Raw genomic sequence first — 18,691 nt, 5'->3', positions numbered from 1 at the left:
ATCATATCATAATTAGCATAATCAATAAATGCTAATTTATTGAATGTTTAATATGCTTCTCCAGGACTAAGAATGACAAATTCAGTGCTAATACTGCCATAAGAAAATGCTTTGCATATGCACCTGATCTTTCTAACATTAAACTTTGCTGTCCTTCGTTGGAACATATTTGCTCGTGCACTTCATGCTCTAGGTGGAATTTACATGGAAAACAATGTTTGTGCTTCAATAACTTCCTTAAGATCATGACAAGGCAAGAATCAGTAAAACAATCCTCACAAATGCTGCTAAGGTCAAAGACCTGGGTGTAACCCAGCAAGGAATACGATCTTCAGGAACCCTTGGAGGAATACTTACTGTAAAATGATCTGCTATCTTCCAGAAATCCATAAAATCTGTATATATAGCTTTGTGTCCACATTGTTAATGACTATGTTTGAAGGGGCAAATATGAGGCTGAAGTTCCCTGTAATGTGGATTAGCTTGTTCATTATTGTGGAATGCCACTCTGACTCACTAAAGCCTCAGTGACAATTAAAATCTCAACAAGCCCAAACAAATACAAATTTCGTCTAGGATTACGAAGAGGGTTTCCCAGTGTGTGTCTGTTTGCCTCTTACATAACAACCTGAAGGATTTTTGGCAAAGAACATGTCAAATTTTCTGGACTGTGAAGCATTCAGATATGGATTATCTGAGAGGTATATTTAAATGACAAATGAGATCAACTGACAGTCCTCATATCTTTGCTTTCGGTTTGTCAGTCAGCCTGTATTTTTTCCACTGGCGTTCAGCTGAACAGTGGAGTTGCACAGTCATGCTGATGTCAATGGCACTCAGTGTCTGGAACGCTGCCAGCGGGAACGCGCGCTAGTGAGTGTGCACGAGCCTCCTTCACACAGTCATACTGCGCTGTGTGTTTGGAAGGCTGCCGACGGGCTCGCGAGCGTTTAGTGAAAGAGTGTGCGCGCGTTTCCCTTCGCAGTCAGTTGACAGCTGGAAGGCGGTGGAGCTTTGCCACACAGCAAACTTTCGATTTTTTTCCTCCGTTCTGTTTTGCTTTGACATTTTACGCGCCAACTAGCTACTGGAACGTTCTGTTCGTGAAAGCGCGCGGAGGGCATTCCCTTCTTCATTTATTCATCTCTTATTTTAATTTTAACAGCATCGTTCTTTATATAAAGCACCTATGACAGCACGTAAGTGGAAGTAAGTGAAGAACTGTCGCCGGTTCCTGAAACAAGGTGAGTGCTTTTAGCGGGTGTAGATAGAGGACTGCGTTAAATTGGTGTCGATGGACACCAGAACGCACTAAAAAACGCGCGCTTGACAGTTGTCTAAACTAAAATGTAATTTTGCTTCTTGCCTTATCAGCACAATGTTATCAGGGGAGAGACAGCCAGCCCACAGTTCCTAAAATCATGAATGAGTGCTTCATGTTTTTTCACCCCAAATTAAAGTACTGACAGAGTAGTTTGGTTCTTTATAATCCTTAAGCAATATCACACGAGCAGTGCTACTGTAGTAGCATTGTACAGATTCAGCTGTAGGTAAAAAAAAAAAAATACATTTAGCATGATTGCTAGTGTTATATTATGCAGTAGTTAAAAATGTCGTGCAACTTACGTTTCACACAAAATTTGGCGAGTTAGTTCGTATATTTCTTCTCAGCCAACGAAAATTTCTCCGAACGTGCCAAAGTTTGAAGCTTTGGGTGTCACCAAGCAACGCTCATTCTAAAAGCCGGAGTGGAACAACGCGTATTAGTGGAGCGGAACGGCCCCTCCCACGCTCAAAGCTTTCTGTAATCACTAGGCTTAAAGTCTAGGGAGGCTACTCCAGGATTTCTATGTTCTGGGCTCTGTACAAGAAACCAGTTCCGAGAGATCGTGGAGCGAGAGAACGCTCTATGCTGCACGCAGTCATACATCTCTGTAGAAGTGTTAACTTATAAATTTGTGAACCACTTGACCACAATCTGGTGTAAACGATAATCTTTTTTTTTTTAATTCCCATATAAAGCTCACATGAAACTTGACTGAAAATTGCAAATTTTATGATTATTATTTTTTTTAGTGTTAATACGCCCAAACAACTTATAATCACTTTTGACAAAAACATAAAAAAAAAAAAAGTTCAGAAAAAATATTTTGCAGAGATAAAATGTAAAAGTGTTGGCTGTAATGGGGCACAGATTTATAGGTGCTGTTCCTTGCATAACATTGTGATAAAAAACAACATTTGAGGAAAAAAAAGAAAAAAGTATATATATATACTGTGGCCTGTATATACATTATGCGGTTAAGCGGAATTGTTGCAAAGCTTAATTTTGCCATTATCATCATTACAACTCTGTTTCCATTTGTGAGGGACGGGCCAACCGTGTAACGCTTCACAATTCAATTTCCATACCATAAGGTGCAAATGCAGAAATAAAAGAATAAAACCAAAAGTTAATTTTTTCATTTGTTTCCGGTTGCTTCAAAAATTAATAATTGCAATTTTTTTTTTTTTTTTTTTTTTTTTTTTTCAATTTTACTTTTGCTAAATTGGGTCTTCAGAAATGATAAATGAATTCTAAACATTTTCTATTTTTACTTTTTTTTTTCTTGCAATTTGCGCTGTGGGCTGTACCAATAGCGCGGGATGTGGACTGTTTATGCATTAAGAGAGTGATATTAATATATGAAATTCAGCATACACCTTATCATATTATAGCCTACAGACAAGACGAAGACCCCAGAATATGAATGCAACTCGCAAAGTTTCGCATTAAGCATTTGAATAAATATTCAGCTGATACGAAGCACAGCATTCACAAAGAATGGCAGCTGAGCATATAGTAAATTTTTATAAATTATTTACATATGAAGTAGTTTTTACAGCAGGCTACATACTACGAATTATGTAACTGGTCAACAGCTGATACAAGCCGCCGCTGCAGACACTGCCAAATGAAGTCCTGCGCGCAAGTCTGTGGCAGGCCGTGGAAAGTGGCAGCTGAGCATAGCAGACGTTATAAATTACTAGGCCTACATGTATAATGTTTTTCAAATATAGCTTTTACAGTTCAAACATTACCTCAAACTATCTAACTGGTAGCTGATACAAACTGTGGAAAGTCCGTAGCAGCTGAGCATATAAATGAGTATAAAGTACAGTCCTGAGAAAACGCTTATAGCTATATATCCACTGGAGATATATGTAGACAGATTTCCGTTTATGAATAAAGCTTTATGTTTACACATATCTCCGGTGGCTATATGTGTGTGTATGGCAGATCTGTATAAAGAGGGCCATGTTTCAAGTTTTCTATGGGAGGAAATTACTTAACGTGCAACTTAGCACGTTGCATTCATATTCTAGGGTCTTCGGCTTGTCTCTAAATAGCATGCTTTATTAACAAGGTGTAGGCCTGTGCTTTGCTTGGATTTTTAATTGCTGTCTTAATGCATTAAGGCACATTAAGCATTTGCAAATACTAGTTTTCTATTGGAGGAAAACACTTAACGTGAGATTTTGCATGTTGAGTTCATTCCGGTCACATCTGCTTTCCAGTATGCAATATAGTTTACAACATTAATAAGATGTATGTCGAATTTGGTGTTTTTACACCATGTTCTTCCATTAAGCCTATGGGAGGACAACTTTTAACGTGCAAATCAGCTTGTTGCGTTCATATTCTCATCTGCTTTCCTGTACATAGTAACCTATACTTTATTAACAAATTGTATTAAAAAATATATACCGAATTTGGGCTTTTTACATCTCTGTCTTCATGCCTGAGCCACGTTTAGCATTTTCTTTATAATGGTTTTCAATGGGGGACAAACGCTTAAAGGGGATGTATAATGCTATTTCATGCATGTTGAGTTATTTACACTGTTAAAGAGTTGGATTCTCATGCTAAACATGGCCAAAGTTTATGATATGATATAACAATGTGAATGTAGAACAGAGTATTTCTGTGTGAAATATACTTAGCAAATTGTAAAGAAAAAAAATTGGCAAAATAGAAAATCATTTATATTTCATTTATTCAAACGATCATTTCTGAAGTCACAATTTTGCAAAAGTAAAATTGAAAAAAAGGAGAGAAAATGTCAATTATTCATTTATGAAGTAACTGAAAAAAAATGAAAAAATTAACGTATGGTTTCATTTTTTTATTTTTGCATTTGCACCATATGGTCTGAAAACTGAATTGTGAAGCTTTACACGGACCTTGATTGTGCTGTGGCTTTACTGCAACTATTTTCATTGACAAAGCACATATAGACAAAGTTACTGGCAATATTGTGTCTAAAATATAAGGTACTCAGCCTTAACTGATTGTTGAAGTTGTTTGCTTGTGTGATATTGCCTAATTATATGATTTCATTCTCTTTTTTAATTATGTGTATCCCTGCTGATTTGAGAGGTTAAAGCGCTTCATTGCTTCAAGAAGAATTGATTGTTCATCTCTTTGCATATAGCCTAGACAATTCTGCTGCAGTAGTTCAGATTTTTCACTGAAGCCACCAAAATTTTTATTTTTAGTAGCAAATTGTAATGCCTCTGTGTATGTGCAGTACTTTATTTTTTATTTATTGTTGTTTACTCACTAGTAATAGCTAGAACTTATGTAAAGGATAAAGCACAATTATCTGGTTGTTATTGTGAAATAAACCTAAGACTGGGTGACCAGGACCTCATAAGACATAGTGGCAATGCAGCACTGATCTGACTCTTTAGTCAACTGTCCCAAAACCCTCTCATACTGCCCCAGGGCCATCAGGTGATCCTTATTGTTGAGTCCTAAGCTAATTGAACTATTGTTAGTCATCTCTGTGAGTCACACTGCAGTACATTCCTAAAGTGTGTGTGTGAGAGAGAGCACATCTGACTCTTTCCAAGTTAACTAGTAGATTATGACAATTGTGCAAGGAATTCAGTGTACTTAGAACTTCATTGGAACAAAGGATTTCCCATCAGCCTGATTCTAGGTCAGTGATCACCGCCCTGCCATGTACCCAGTGTCTTTATGATTCAGTTTTCCTCATAGTCATGAACACCTTCCAGAGTGCCCATATACTGACTGGCTCTTTATCAGGACAATGTTGATGTGTCATGGTGCAGTTATCAAGATGTGTTTTGTCCTCTTGCTGACACGGTGGAACTGCGCTCTCCCTCCCTCTGGCTCTCTCTCTCTTTCTCTCTCCCTGGAGTGGTGAGGACTTTGTTTTATTAAAGGCATAGTCCACCCCAAATTGAAAAAGCCGTCATTATTTACTTACCTCATGCCATTGTGAACTTGTTTGTTCTGCAGAGCACAAAAGTAAAAATTTTCAAGATATTTTTAATCAGTTCATGTGACCATGTCTGTCAAGCTCCATGACGTACAAAAACACTGCAAAGTAAAGTGGACACATCATAGATTTTTTTTTTCAATCTGTACATGAGCAGAGGCTATAGACATGATTTTTTATTGAAATGGAATGTCAGTAAATAACTAAATATGGCTTCGAAAGACTTGGTATACTGCACACAAGATGCATCTTTTTTTTTTTTTTTTGGAGCTAGTCAGATGTGGCCACTATGAACTGGAGTTTACATGCACTCTTATAATGCACTTAGAGAGTACCACAGTTAAGATGGAGCTCATGTAAACAGGATACTTTGATAATGTTAATGTGATTATGCTTATAATCTGAGTAACCATAATTGCAGTAAAATGCACATTTTAATTATACTATATATGCTTTAATCACATTTCTTGCACTCTTGCCAAAGTGTGCTTTTTATTAAATAAACAGAAATTATACTGTACAGACACTTTCAGAGAACATTGTAGAGCATCTACAGAAAATTTCACATCTATCAAACAAGATGGAAAACACACACACACACACAAAAGGGCAAACATAAGCAAAATTAATGAATACAATGAATACAAATAAAATACATAAATGTTTAGATATGATGTGAAAAATTATAATAATGAAAGGCTCCAAAAATTTATTAACACAATAGCACATAAAATGATGATAAGAAGTAATAAATGAATAAACAAATAGATAAAATAAAATGGAAACATTGATAAGAAGAGGAAAGCAAGCTAAACCTTAACTGGATCATCAAAAAAAAAAAAAAAAAACATTGTTTCATGAATTTGACATTTATTACTAGTTAAACAACAAGTATGCACGTGCTGGTGCTGCATAAGAATGAGGAAGGCTTGGAACCCTAAAACTTTTTTGCATTTGACAAATGAAACCAGCAACAAACAGCATTTGAATCAAACGTTTCATGTTGTAGGTTGGGATACAAGTGAACAGATACAGATAAAACCACATTTATTAGGGAGTAATCAAAGTAGCATTGAACAGTAGGATTGAAAATTGGGGTTTGCCCGTGTCATGTAAACTTATTTTAATCTGAGTAATTCCTCACTCTGACTAATGGTGTTCATGTAAACATAGACATTGTATAGAAACTGCTGTGTAATGGTTCTTCAAAAATGTCAACTGATTTGTTCCACAGACACAGCATGTGTGTTTTGAACAACATGAGGGTGGACAAATAATAACTATTCATTTAACTGCATAATCTTCCACAAAGGTAGTTAACCAGGACAAAAGTTCCAGTTTGTCACTTTCTGTTCTATCATTCTTCAAATAACCTGACACTCAGTGTGTTAATAGTTAATCCCACCAGGGCCATGGTGCTAATGTGCACAGCACAGCATGTTAACATTCTCTTTAAAGTCCGGCTTAGCAATATGGCATGTGGGAGCATGACACAGTGAGCGTTTATGAGGGATGGAGGCCATGACTGAAGGAGCTCTCTTAAGAAGCCGTGGCTGGCTGCGTTGTCTTGTGATAAAACCTGCTTTAAGACAAATAAGTGTCCTCAGCACTCTGAATTGTGCAATAAGAGCAGCAGAGATGACCTGCAAGTATGGGACGTTACATAACCCGTGAAAAAAATTAGCCTCTGATGAGCAACAACATCAAGACTGATCACCAACAGAGATTTTGACCTTCACTCGAAAAAACTATCCAAGCATGGTTTTCGAAGTATTGTCAGTATTATGCAGGAAATCACATGTTGCGTCTGTGAATAAGGGTGTGGCTTGGTTTTTTTTTTTTTTTTTTTAAGTCTACTTGACATCCGTCAAAGGAATAGGGAAGTGAAACATGATTCAGCCAAGTCTGTGCAGCTGTCTACATAGACTGTAATTAAAGACAGTTTCTTGTACTCATTGTTAGAGTAGAAATGGCTTCTTCAGGATTTGTGTAATGCTGCCATTGTATTCCTTGTATATCGCCTTTTCCATGTAGTGCTTGTTTAGTTTTATATCTAAAATATCTTCCTCAGCCATCTTGGCTATATTCAATTATGCATTTGGTAAACAATGAAAGCATTATAGGGGATAGACAAAACATTTCTCATTGTTGTATCTCTGTTTTTCACAGGGTGAAAAGAGCACAAACCATCTCAGTGGACAATAACTTTTTGGAAGAAAAGAATATTGCCTTTTTAATGCTTGTGTTTAAAACAATTTTTTAGATAAGATAACTTTGTTTGTACATCCTCTAGTATAAAAATGACTTTTTACCTCATCTGTACAAGCCAAAGAGCAACATTTGTCTGATTTAAAAGAAACAACAGAGTGATATTTCAACAATGCCAACTTGGCTTGATACAGAAATTTGGTATGGTGGACTTCTGACCAGGCAGAAGAAACATGGCTCTCTATCCCTAAGCGATCATCAGTTGTGCCTGTATTTCTTCATGACACGTGGATGGATATAGACATTCTTCCACTGCAATCGCCATCCATTTCCTATTTATATCAGTGACATTCTAGGTCTCAGAGAATGATATGTCCAAGAAAGAAGAGACCCATCAAAGATGAGGATTTTTCTGCCATCGTGGTGCCCTCCATGAGGGGTCATGGTTACTTGGATTACACGGTTGAAAGTCATCCCTATAAAGCCATGCAGATCATGGACGAGTTCCGCCATCATGAGTTGCTCTGTGACCTGGTTCTACATGTGACTTACAAAGACAAGATAGTGGATTTTAAGGTAAGAGATATGGAAGTCAGTTCTTAAAAGTGCAAAGGTGCAAGTAAGCTTGAATAGCAAGTTTGACTAATATGTTTAAAAAAAGAATTAATGCCATATAATATATTTTTATTGAAACCAAAGTGCAATGGAAATAATGTTCTCACAATTAACAACTGCATAATGGAGAACAATGTTAGGAGGCAGTATTTTTAGTTTTTTTTTTTTCAGGGGCTATTTTGGTTGCCTGGGTTTGAGTCAACCTCGTGCACTATACAGTTCTCGTCTACATCAGTATATCAGTTATTCATAAGACTGTGTGGCCTTAACCTGTGAGAATGCACTCATAATTATTCATAAATGACTGACAGCTTTGAAATATTTTGCAACAAATATTTGTTACGTGAAAGTTTCTCAGTAGAGAGGTGGATTAGGACACATTTAAGTTCAGTGAGAACCGATTAAACTACTTATATTCGTGAATTAGTGTACTCAAAAGTTATTAAAAATATAAAACAACATTGACATACAATAGAGTTCATAAGTGTGAGATTAGTAAGTTTTTTTTTTTTTTTTGAAGGAAGTCTCTTCAAACTCACCAAGGCTGGATTTATTTATTCAAAAATACAATAAAAGCAGTAATTCTGTTTAATATGATTACAATTTAAAATTTTCAGCAGTCATTACTCCAGTCTTCAGTATCACATGATCCTTCTGAAATCATTATGATATGCTGTTGTTCAAGAAACATTTTTTTTTTCAGGAGTCTTTAAGTTCGAAAGAACAGAATTTATTTGAAATAGAAATATTTTGTAATAATGTAAATATCTTTAACCGTTGATTAATTTAATGCATCCTTGCTGAATAAAAGTATTTAACTAACTTGCTGACCATAAACCTGTGAACAGTAGTGTATATTTTCTATGCAGAGTACAAAAGCAAACATTATTTTAAAATGAAATATTACACAAAAGCATTAAATTATTGCACGCATGTAATTTACTATGTGCTTCAAAAATATGTTTGTTCATTCTTCATATTGTACATTATAAGGTTGTGATGCCTTAATTCATGTGTAGCATTTAGGTGTTTAGGTTTTAGCTTAAGAAACAGGTCCAGCGTGTTAGTTATTTTTAATATGGTATGTCCTTGACACTGCAAATTACAGTGCACAAAGATAAATTGTCCTCATTACAAGTGCAGAGTTATGTTTGTACATGTTAAGGCATTTGATTGTAATTATGAGAACATGGCACATACAGCTCTCATGATTTAGTTTCAGGTGTGTCCTGCCTGCTTTGTTTTTATGCCAGTCATGAACAAGTGTCTTCATTCCCCAGGTGCATAAACTGGTGCTGGCTGCCTGCAGTCCTTACTTCAAAGCCATGTTCACCAGTAACTTCAAGGAATGCCATGCCTCAGAGGTCACCCTGCGAGATGTGTGTCCTCAGGTCATCAGCCGCCTCATTGACTTTGCCTACACCTCCCGTATAACAGTGGGCGAGAAGTGTGTTCTTCACGTCCTTTTGACGGCGATGCGCTATCAGATGGAAGAGGTGGCCAAAGCTTGCTGCGATTTCCTCACGAAGAACCTGGAGCCGTCAAATGTCATAGGTATCTTGAGATTTGCAGAAGAGATCGGCTGCACCGAGCTGCATCTTCGCGCAAGAGAGTATATCAACACTCACTTCAATGAGGTGCGTGCCCTGTGGACTCCGTTCACCGAATTGTCAGTTAGCACCAATCGATAGTTGCACCTGCTGTGCTCTCTTAAGTAACTGTGCTGAGCCATTGACCTGCAGCAGTTAGTCTTTGAATGAATGAAGGCTATAGAGAATGGCACTGTGTAGCTAATTGATTCGTCAATGGAACTCAGGTCTGTCTTGCAGATGGATATTGATTCGTATAAATTATCCAGCTGTCAAATTAATCAGGCATTACAGAAAAAGTTCTCCCCAAAACTATAATTTTATCATCATCTGCTCACCTTCATGTCATTACAACCTGCATTATTTTCTTTCTTCCTTCTTAAACTAAAAAAGAGATGTCAGAAAGAATGTGCAAGCTGCTCTTTTCCATACAAGGAAGTTGGATGGTGATTCATACTATCAAGCTCAAAAACGACCTAAGTAAAAGTGGTCCACATGACTCCAAGCAATGGAAGCAGTGTACCTTTTTAGCAGACTCCGATTCTTCAGTTATTAACATCGTAAATTTAGCATTGAAGTACATTGTCTATAATCAATAGTGTACCAATATATAAAGCACCGTTCACAAAGAAGTCACTTTCAAACCAAATATCCTCGTGTTGGACAATCTGGTGAATCTGCATGACCCACTTGAACCCATTGTGAAGTCTGTGTTAGGAAATCTTTCTCCCTCATGTAAAATTCCCAATCTTGTGGATTCCTATCAAAATTACGTCATTTTGCCCCCAAAAACTGGCTGATCAATAATTAACGTAAACGCACTTTGATGCTGACATTTATTTTTGGGTTTGTAATTATGCGAAAACATATTTACATATGTCCATATATACATATATACTTTTCTTTGTCACAGGTAACCAAAGAGGAAGAATTCTTTAGTTTGTCCCATTGCCAGCTGCTGGAACTGATCAGTCAGGACAGTCTAAAGGTGCTCTGCGAGTCCGAGGTCTACAAGGCCTGCATCGACTGGGTCCGCTGGGATGCAGAGAGCCGAGCACAGTACTTCCATGCCCTTCTCAACGCAGTCCACATCTACGCCCTGCCGCCCACATTCCTCAAAAGGCAACTGCAGTCCTGCCCCATCCTCAGCAAGGCCAACTCCTGCAAGGACTTCTTGTCCAAGATATTCCAGGACATGGCTCTTCGGAAACCCCTGCCGCCTCCTCCTCATCGTGGGACTCAGCTCATCTACATAGCGGGAGGTTACAAGCAACACTCTCTGGACTGTCTGGAAGCCTTCGACCCACGGAAGAATGTCTGGATAAAGCTAGCTGACATGGAATCTCCTTGTAGTGGGCTTGGGGCGTGCGTGTTGTTCGGGCTCCTTTATACGGTCGGTGGACGGAATCTCTCTCTGCAGAACAACACAGAGTCTGGATCTTTGTCCTGCTACAACCCCATGACTAACCAGTGGACCCAGCTGGCTCCACTCAACACACCAAGAAACCGAGTGGGTGTCGGGGTCATTGACGGCAGCATTTATGCCGTAGGGGGTTCACATGCCTCTACACATCACAACAGCGTTGAGAGGTGAGCCTGAGACAGGAAGAAAACTCGAAAAGATTTTGTGTTGTTTCTTTTTCGCTGTGGGGTTTTTTCCCTTTATATTGTATTTCCTTTCTATTATACGTACGCTAGCGGAAACAAAACATTAGCACAGTGCAGAGTGACAGATTAAAAGTTGGTTGAAGGAGTTTGTATGACATCGAAGACTGCGTTGCACACCTGTCCAACAGAACAACATTTACACAAAACGTTTCTATACAAGATAAAAATGAAAAATTATGCAGAAAGGTTATGTTTCACGCTACACTTGTGATACATCCCTCATCGGTTATAGAAAGTGTTTTGATTTAAAACAAGCAGCTTCTATCAGGGTGTAGAGATCATTTTGCTCAGTTCTTTTCAGAGCAGTCGCTCTTGACTAAAAAGCTCCAGGCAAATCTGTTTCATAACGTACATTCCACAGCACAATAAGTGTCCTGATTTGAATATTTTAAATTTATTAAATAGTAAGCATGGTGACAGATCAGGGAAGCAGACTTCGCATGAACTCAAAACAAAGGTGCCGTGTTGTTTGTCAAGACACTGTATGACAGTGCATCTAAATGTCACAATTGAAAGGAAGGACTCTATTGTAATGTGAGAACTACAGTGGATGCTATATTTACCTTGAAAAGGTTTTTGGAACTTCAAAACATTTACATAAAGGAAGCATTTACTGAACGAACTAATTTAATAATCTTGCCAATAATGATAAATGAATGAATGAGCTTGAATTAGTCTTGATATTTTTATTTCTTCAAAAGTGTTGTACAGAATACAAAATTACATGAATAACCAAATGCTGGAAAACAAAATTAAGACACTGAACTTAGAACAATAAAAAATACATTTATGTATGGACACCATTGTTCAAAAATTTGGAAATGTTTTTAAAAGAAGTCTCTTATACTCACTAAGGCTGCATTTATTTAATCAAAAGTACAGTCAAAATATTAATATTGATATATAATTATATATATATATATATATATATATATATATATATATATATATATATATATATATATATATATATATATATATATATATAATTTTATCCTATGATGTAAAGCTGTATTTTCAGCAGCTATTACTCGTCAGTGTCACATGATCCTTAAGAAATCATTCTAATATTCTGATTTATTTGTTTTTGTAACATTATATACTTTATAATCAGTTTGATGCATCCTTGTTGAATAAACATATTAATTTCATTCAATAAAAATCTTACTGACCCCAAACCTTTAAAAGGTGGTGTGTATATATTATATAGACATCCTAAAAACAAGATAAATGTATGCCACAAACAGTATATGTAAGTGGCATAAACCTCATTAACCGCATTAGCTTTCTAGTAGATGAGCACAAGTTCAGATTCATAACAGAGCCACGTGAATCCTATTGAGGATAATTTATGACTGAGTGAGCAGCTCAAATCAGAAAGTTAATCTGTCCAGGAATGCAGGGAGAGAAGGCGTGTGTATTCTATTAAAGAATTAGAGCTAGACACAAATTCAAATAATGAATGTCGATAGATCATCTATAATTTCAAAGATGTGTGAAATTCAAGCCTCGGTATGTGCCTCTGTTGTGCTGAGAGACAGAAACTCTTGGGTCAGTAACAGTAGCTGTCTTCACAAGCTTTTAAATGGAGATATTGCATTGTTGGCAGGTAAAATGCAACCTCTTCTTGCTGAAGGCTTTTTTTTTTTTTTTAATTGTGACATTCTGTTGGTTCATATATCCACTCATTGGAATTGCTTGCAGGTATGATTGGTATTTGGCACTAGATATCATTGTTAGGAACAAAGGAAAACAAATTCTTGAAGTGATGAGCCCGAGACATTTAGAGAGACAGATTAAAATCTGTTTTGTGTTGACATCCTCATAGCTGTTTCTAGGAAATCATATTCCTTGACAACTGGTTTGTAAGGATTTCCTGCTTATTGTTTTCACAGGTATGACCCAGAGACAAACCGCTGGACATTTTTGGCCCCTATGTCAGTAGCTCGGCTGGGGGCCGGTGTTGTCGCGTGTGGGGGAAGTCTGTATGTGGTTGGAGGATTCGACGGGGACAACCGATGGAACACGGCTGAGCGCTATCAACCAGACACGAACACCTGGCAGCACGTGGCACCTATGAACACAGTTCGGAGCGGTCTCGGTAAATATTCTGTATCATTTATCAAATCAATGAATTGGAACTGTTTTCTTTTACTTGACAAGTGAACCGCATATGTACTGCATGAATGAAAGTGAAAGTGACAAAAGAAAGTGACGTGACAAACAGCCAAGTATGGTGACCCATACTCAGAATTTGTGCTCTGCATGTAACCCATCCAAAGTGCACACACACAGCAGTGAACACACACACACCCGGAGCAGTGGGCAGGCATTTTTTACGCTGCGGCGCCCGGGAAGCAGTTGGGGGTTCTGTGCATTGGGTACCTCAGTCGTGGTATTGCCGGCCCAAGATTCGAACCCACAACCTTAGGGTTGGGAGAGAAACTCTCTAACCATTAGGCCACGACTTCCCCCAGTTGGAATGGTGCAATTATATAAAAGTGACTAAAGGGAACAATATGAAAATAAGAGAACAAAAGACCACATCACATCTAATCAAGTGGCATTTTCAACATAAAAAAAACAATATCACCATAAAACACCATTAAAGTTGAAACATAATACTTTACTATTCTAGACAATGATTGAGACTTTGTATTGTAAGCACTTCTCCTGTTAGTACCTTCAAAAGTTTAATCACTTTTTGTATTTCTCTTTTGTAAGTCTCTGGCAATAAACGTATATAAATGTAATAATAAACCTGAATCAAACATAAACTTTCTAAGTAAATAAAAGATACATTGTATTTCCATTCATAAGTTAATAAATAAAAAAGATTAATAAAACAATTTTTAAAAATACCCATGAAGGTGACTGCTCTTCTAGGAATGCCCACTTCCCAGAGCTGCTTGGCCCTGCAGCTAACACAACAAACTGTAATTGGTCAAAATTTGCATAGTCACTCAGTAAATGAAATGTTTGAAAGATTGAAATGTGAGTCATACAATGAAAATATTCCTTTGAAATTCTTGACATACTTGGTCACCATTCACTTTAATTGTATGGCAGGGAGCAGCATACCGGAATGTACTTACAAATAAGAAAATACTTCAGGTTTATTGTATTAATGAAATAAACACATGCTGATTATGTACTAAGCTGTCTGTTTTTTTTTATTCTGTTTGTAGGGGTGGTGTGTATGGATAACTACATCTATGCAGTGGGTGGCTATAATGGTCAAACTCAGCTCAAAACGATGGAGAGATATAACGTCACTCGAGATGTGTGGGAACCCATGGCCTCTATGAACCACTGCCGCAGTGCACATGGAGTCGTGGTCTACCAATGCAAGATTTATGTGTTAGGTGAGCTGGATTGGTGGAAGGGAATACAACTGATAAAATGTATACCTTGAAGGCACTGTAAGTTGCTTTGGATGAAATCGTCTGCTAAATGCATAAATGTAAATATTATTCCATTTCAGGTGGATTTAATCAAGGGGGTTTCTTGTCTAGTGTGGAGTGCTACTGTCCAGACAGTAATGTATGGACGTATGTAACAGATATGCCTGTTGGGCGCAGTGGAATGGGTGTTGCTGTAACCATGGAACCATGTCCTGTAATCCTGCTAGAGGAGGATGAGGACGAGGAGGAGATGTAATGTCGAAGTTTGACGTGAACTTTGAACATGTGCCATTTTGAAGACAGAAAGTGCTGCATTTCCTTCAAACTTCTTAGTGCATGTGATGCCAATAAGGACATTTACTGTAATTTAGGTTAATTTTAAAGTTTTTTTTATTTTTTTGATAGATCTTCACTACAATGTGTGTGTGATTTAAAGAGAGGAGTGTTGCTAATCACTGGACTAATGAACCTCTGATCACTTTATCAGGACTAAATTAATATTCTGTAGCTGAGACGCACACAATTGTTTTGTCGGACTGCCGAAGATGTAATTTTGTGAACTTGTTCTATAATAATTTTTAATGTTAATGTGCACACCTGATAAAAAACACTGAAATCTTTTGAAAGTTTGGGTTTCATTTCTGACAACTTTAGGATCTCTGCTGTTTGTCAGGAGTGTTTGCAGTAACATTTTCTTTGAAGCCAGGACCTATAATGCATTAAAAAAACTATTAGAAATTCTGAAATTAATTTGTAAAGTCTAATAATACACCTTATAATCAGTTGAATGTTCTTCTAAATAATTAAAGAGTACAATGATAATTTCATGTTATAAAACTTAAAATTCTTCATAGGGTTTAATGATAAATAGGTAAATATTATATTACATATGATTTTGACGTGTAATAAAAAGTGTTACCATGATTACTTTTCACCACTAGGTGGCGGACTTCTACTCGCAAATGCAATGGGAGCATCTAGGGCAAGCCTCAATACTTGGGGTCTTTGCACTTGACCACTTGCCTACTTACATGATGCATTTTCTATATTTGGCACAAGTGGGTGTGAAGACCCCAAGTCTTTGTAGAACTTTTGATTAGCCAATTGGGACATACATATAACACTGTGTAGTAAAAATGCAAGTAAAGTTTTATAAAACTTCCACATTTGGATTTTCTATACTTTGCACTAAATGTCTGTTTATCAGTTGTAACAGATGACAGTACAAAAGTTTTATTGTGGTGTTTCTAATTAAGTAGTTAAAAGCAGTTACTAACATTTTACAAAATACAGACTCCTCTCTGCATCAATAAAGTAGTATTACTGCCAAATTATATGTAATATCTATGTAATTTAACTTGGATATGTAATTATATGTAATAGCTAATTAATTTTTCCTTGCAATTTATCATTTGCTTAGACTATGCTTAGTCTAGAGATTTAGTGTGCATTAAAGGCACTGAGCTTTGGCATTGTTCAGACCTGGAACAGTCTTGTGCACTTTGTAGTGGCCAAGACAGCAAGTGTGGGTATTGGAACAGGCCCTTAATACTGAATGAAGTGATGTGGATGTATAGTAAATTAACATGATTTTTGTACAGGTGTCCTATATCATTTTTTTTTTTCATGTTTATTTATTGAATAAACAGTGTTAATTCATGAGTATTTAGTTTGATTAAATCTTTCACAGATTAATATAGAAAAATATAAAATATCTGAATAATTTTTTTGCATGGCAAGACAAGTTTATGTGCTATTGTGTGTGTTTATATATATATATATATATATATATATATATATATATTAGAGAAAGGTTTGTGTGCAATACTAACTGTCTCCACATGTTATAGTTTACAGAGAGTTGCTCGTTACATTTCAACGGTGAGGCTCAATGGTTTGTTTACCTAGTGATAACTGTTTAATCCACAAACGCAGGGGCTCCACTTTATTTCTGTAGGTTCCTGGCTTTATCCGTATCAAACCATGAGGTGTCATGTCAACACTGGCATACTGGGCAAACAGATTCCAATCCTTGGGCGACTGGCTGGCAAATCCTCACCATGTGGCAGGATGTAAGATGTGTGATCAGCGGGCAGTGGATTTGTCACACACAAACACATGCTGAGAGACACATAAGAGTGTGAGTAAAGAACCCAAGGCCTTGTTTTGGCTCATCCTGAGCTCTGATTGGATGGAGAGCAGGGGCCGTCTCTTCCCGAGCCTAACAATATATCTGATGACTCACATAGCAAACTATGACGCACTCTTCAGTACACAGACACACACACATCCACACTGACATGTTCAATAGCCCCCGAATTCATTATCTGGTTTGACACACAGCTGCCTTCTACAGAGTGTAAGGGACTTGAGACAGCATCACAATGTTCAACACATGAATGTACTGACTGGTCAAAGCAAAGAAAGCTCAAGAGTGTCTGCAGTCAATGTGAAAGATGCAACATATAATGATGTGATACAGTGTAAAATGAAGGATGTTTCAGGCCACACTGGGAATGTAATGTCATAGGTTGTTATTGGCAGTTGTCACATCTGAGAAAGTCATATAAATATATAAAATCCACAGTTTATCATTAAACTCTGATATTAGTAATAGCCTATATCTGAAAAAAGAACTGAAATATGTAGTTCTGTTTTGACTTTATTTGTAACATGAGACCGGGTGCGGCCATTTGTTTCTGGTGTCATCCGCTTCCAGTTACTTTAGTTGTACAAAAACTGTCCTTTTTGCTTCTTGATATTGCAAACTAGTGTTATTACATTATTTTCAATTTAGTATCATAATCATAAACACATTGGTTTAGTGCAAATAGTTTTATCATTTACTGCACTTTTTCTATCGGCTAATGAAACGGAAAACTCATTTACAGTAAAAAAAAAAAAAAAAAAAAAGCTTACTTCCGTGTTGCAAATAAAGGTGGGTATTTTGAATGACAGTGTTCATTAATGTGTTAGTCTTCACATCCATACATAGGAGGCGCTAGGATCCTTTGCTTTCTTGGCTGACAGCAACGGCAAAATGAGTGGTTTGTTGCTGCTGGGTTCTTGTCCTCATGGGGGAAAAAACAGCTATTAATGTCACCCCTTCGTTTACTAAAGAAAAAATATAAGCTTTATATCAGTCCTGCTTAGATCTCTCATACATCAATTGTCATAAAACTGCATAGTTCTAAACTACTTTTAAGGCTTATAAATAATGTGTATTTTTCCTTGTCATCTTGAGTTGTGGACTACAAATCCAAATGACCTTGACAGATGTCAATCATAAGTGTAAAATTTAATATTTCTGTACACCATGTGTGTGTGTGTGTATTCTATTATATATTCTATTCTATTCTATATATATATATATATATATATATATATATATATATATATATATATATAAATTCTCAAATTATCTTTTATGTTCCATCAAAAGAAAGTCAAAAACTAATAACACCTAATTTATGTAAGACACTCATCAAGCTCTAATTTAATTAACATTTTACTTTAATTAAAATTCATTAGAACGATTAAATAGTTCAAATATGAATACGATTATAGTCATAGTAAAACCATGCTCCTTGTTATGGTTTAAAAAATAAACTATATACTTTATAATAAAAAAAAAGTGTATAAACATACAGAAATCATGAAAACAACCTCTATGAAAGGGATTTATATTCCCCAATATTTAATAAAAGTAATTACATCAACAGTTTATGTTTAACACAAAATTCCAAGACAAATCAAGCGACTCTTGCGTACTTTATCACTTGAGTTCGTTCGCACGTTCGGTCTGCTTTCGCGTACAGCTGCTGGATGCACGGTTTTAATCCAGTAGCACCGTTTCATCACACATTTGGAATAGGCCTAGTTGCCTTTTGCAGTTACCGATGTGGTGCATTTCAAAAAC

At 36.6% G+C, this 18,691-nt stretch overlaps 1 protein-coding gene across 1 annotated transcript; it reads left to right on the top strand.

The window, feature by feature from the left end:
- Positions 1 to 824: 824 nt before the first annotated feature.
- On the top strand, positions 825 to 15,518 carry LOC109054162 (kelch-like ECH-associated protein 1A). Its single transcript, XM_019071460.2, has 7 exons — positions 825 to 1,244; positions 7,458 to 8,072; positions 9,392 to 9,748; positions 10,614 to 11,290; positions 13,264 to 13,469; positions 14,557 to 14,733; positions 14,853 to 15,518. The coding sequence occupies exons 2-7, from the start codon at positions 7,863 to 7,865 to the stop codon at positions 15,026 to 15,028; spliced, it is 1,803 nt and encodes a 600-aa protein (XP_018927005.2). The 5' UTR covers positions 825 to 1,244; positions 7,458 to 7,862; the 3' UTR covers positions 15,029 to 15,518.
- The last annotated feature ends 3,173 nt before the right edge of the window (positions 15,519 to 18,691 follow it).

The sequence above is a fragment of the Cyprinus carpio genome, chromosome A2 (genome assembly GCF_018340385.1).
Source record: "Cyprinus carpio isolate SPL01 chromosome A2, ASM1834038v1, whole genome shotgun sequence".
Taxonomy (NCBI): domain Eukaryota; kingdom Metazoa; phylum Chordata; class Actinopteri; order Cypriniformes; family Cyprinidae; genus Cyprinus; species Cyprinus carpio.
This window is presented reverse-complemented; position numbering and strand designations above follow the sequence as displayed.

Coding starts and splice junctions, on each gene's coding strand:
- LOC109054162 (XM_019071460.2), top strand. CDS start 7,863: ATGATATGTCCAAGAAAGAAGAGACCCATCAAAGATGAGGATTTTTCT. Junction 8,073..9,391: donor ACAAGATAGTGGATTTTAAG/GTAAGAGATATG, acceptor TTCATTCCCCAG/GTGCATAAACTGGTGCTGGC. Junction 14,734..14,852: donor ATGCAAGATTTATGTGTTAG/GTGAGCTGGATT, acceptor ATTCCATTTCAG/GTGGATTTAATCAAGGGGGT.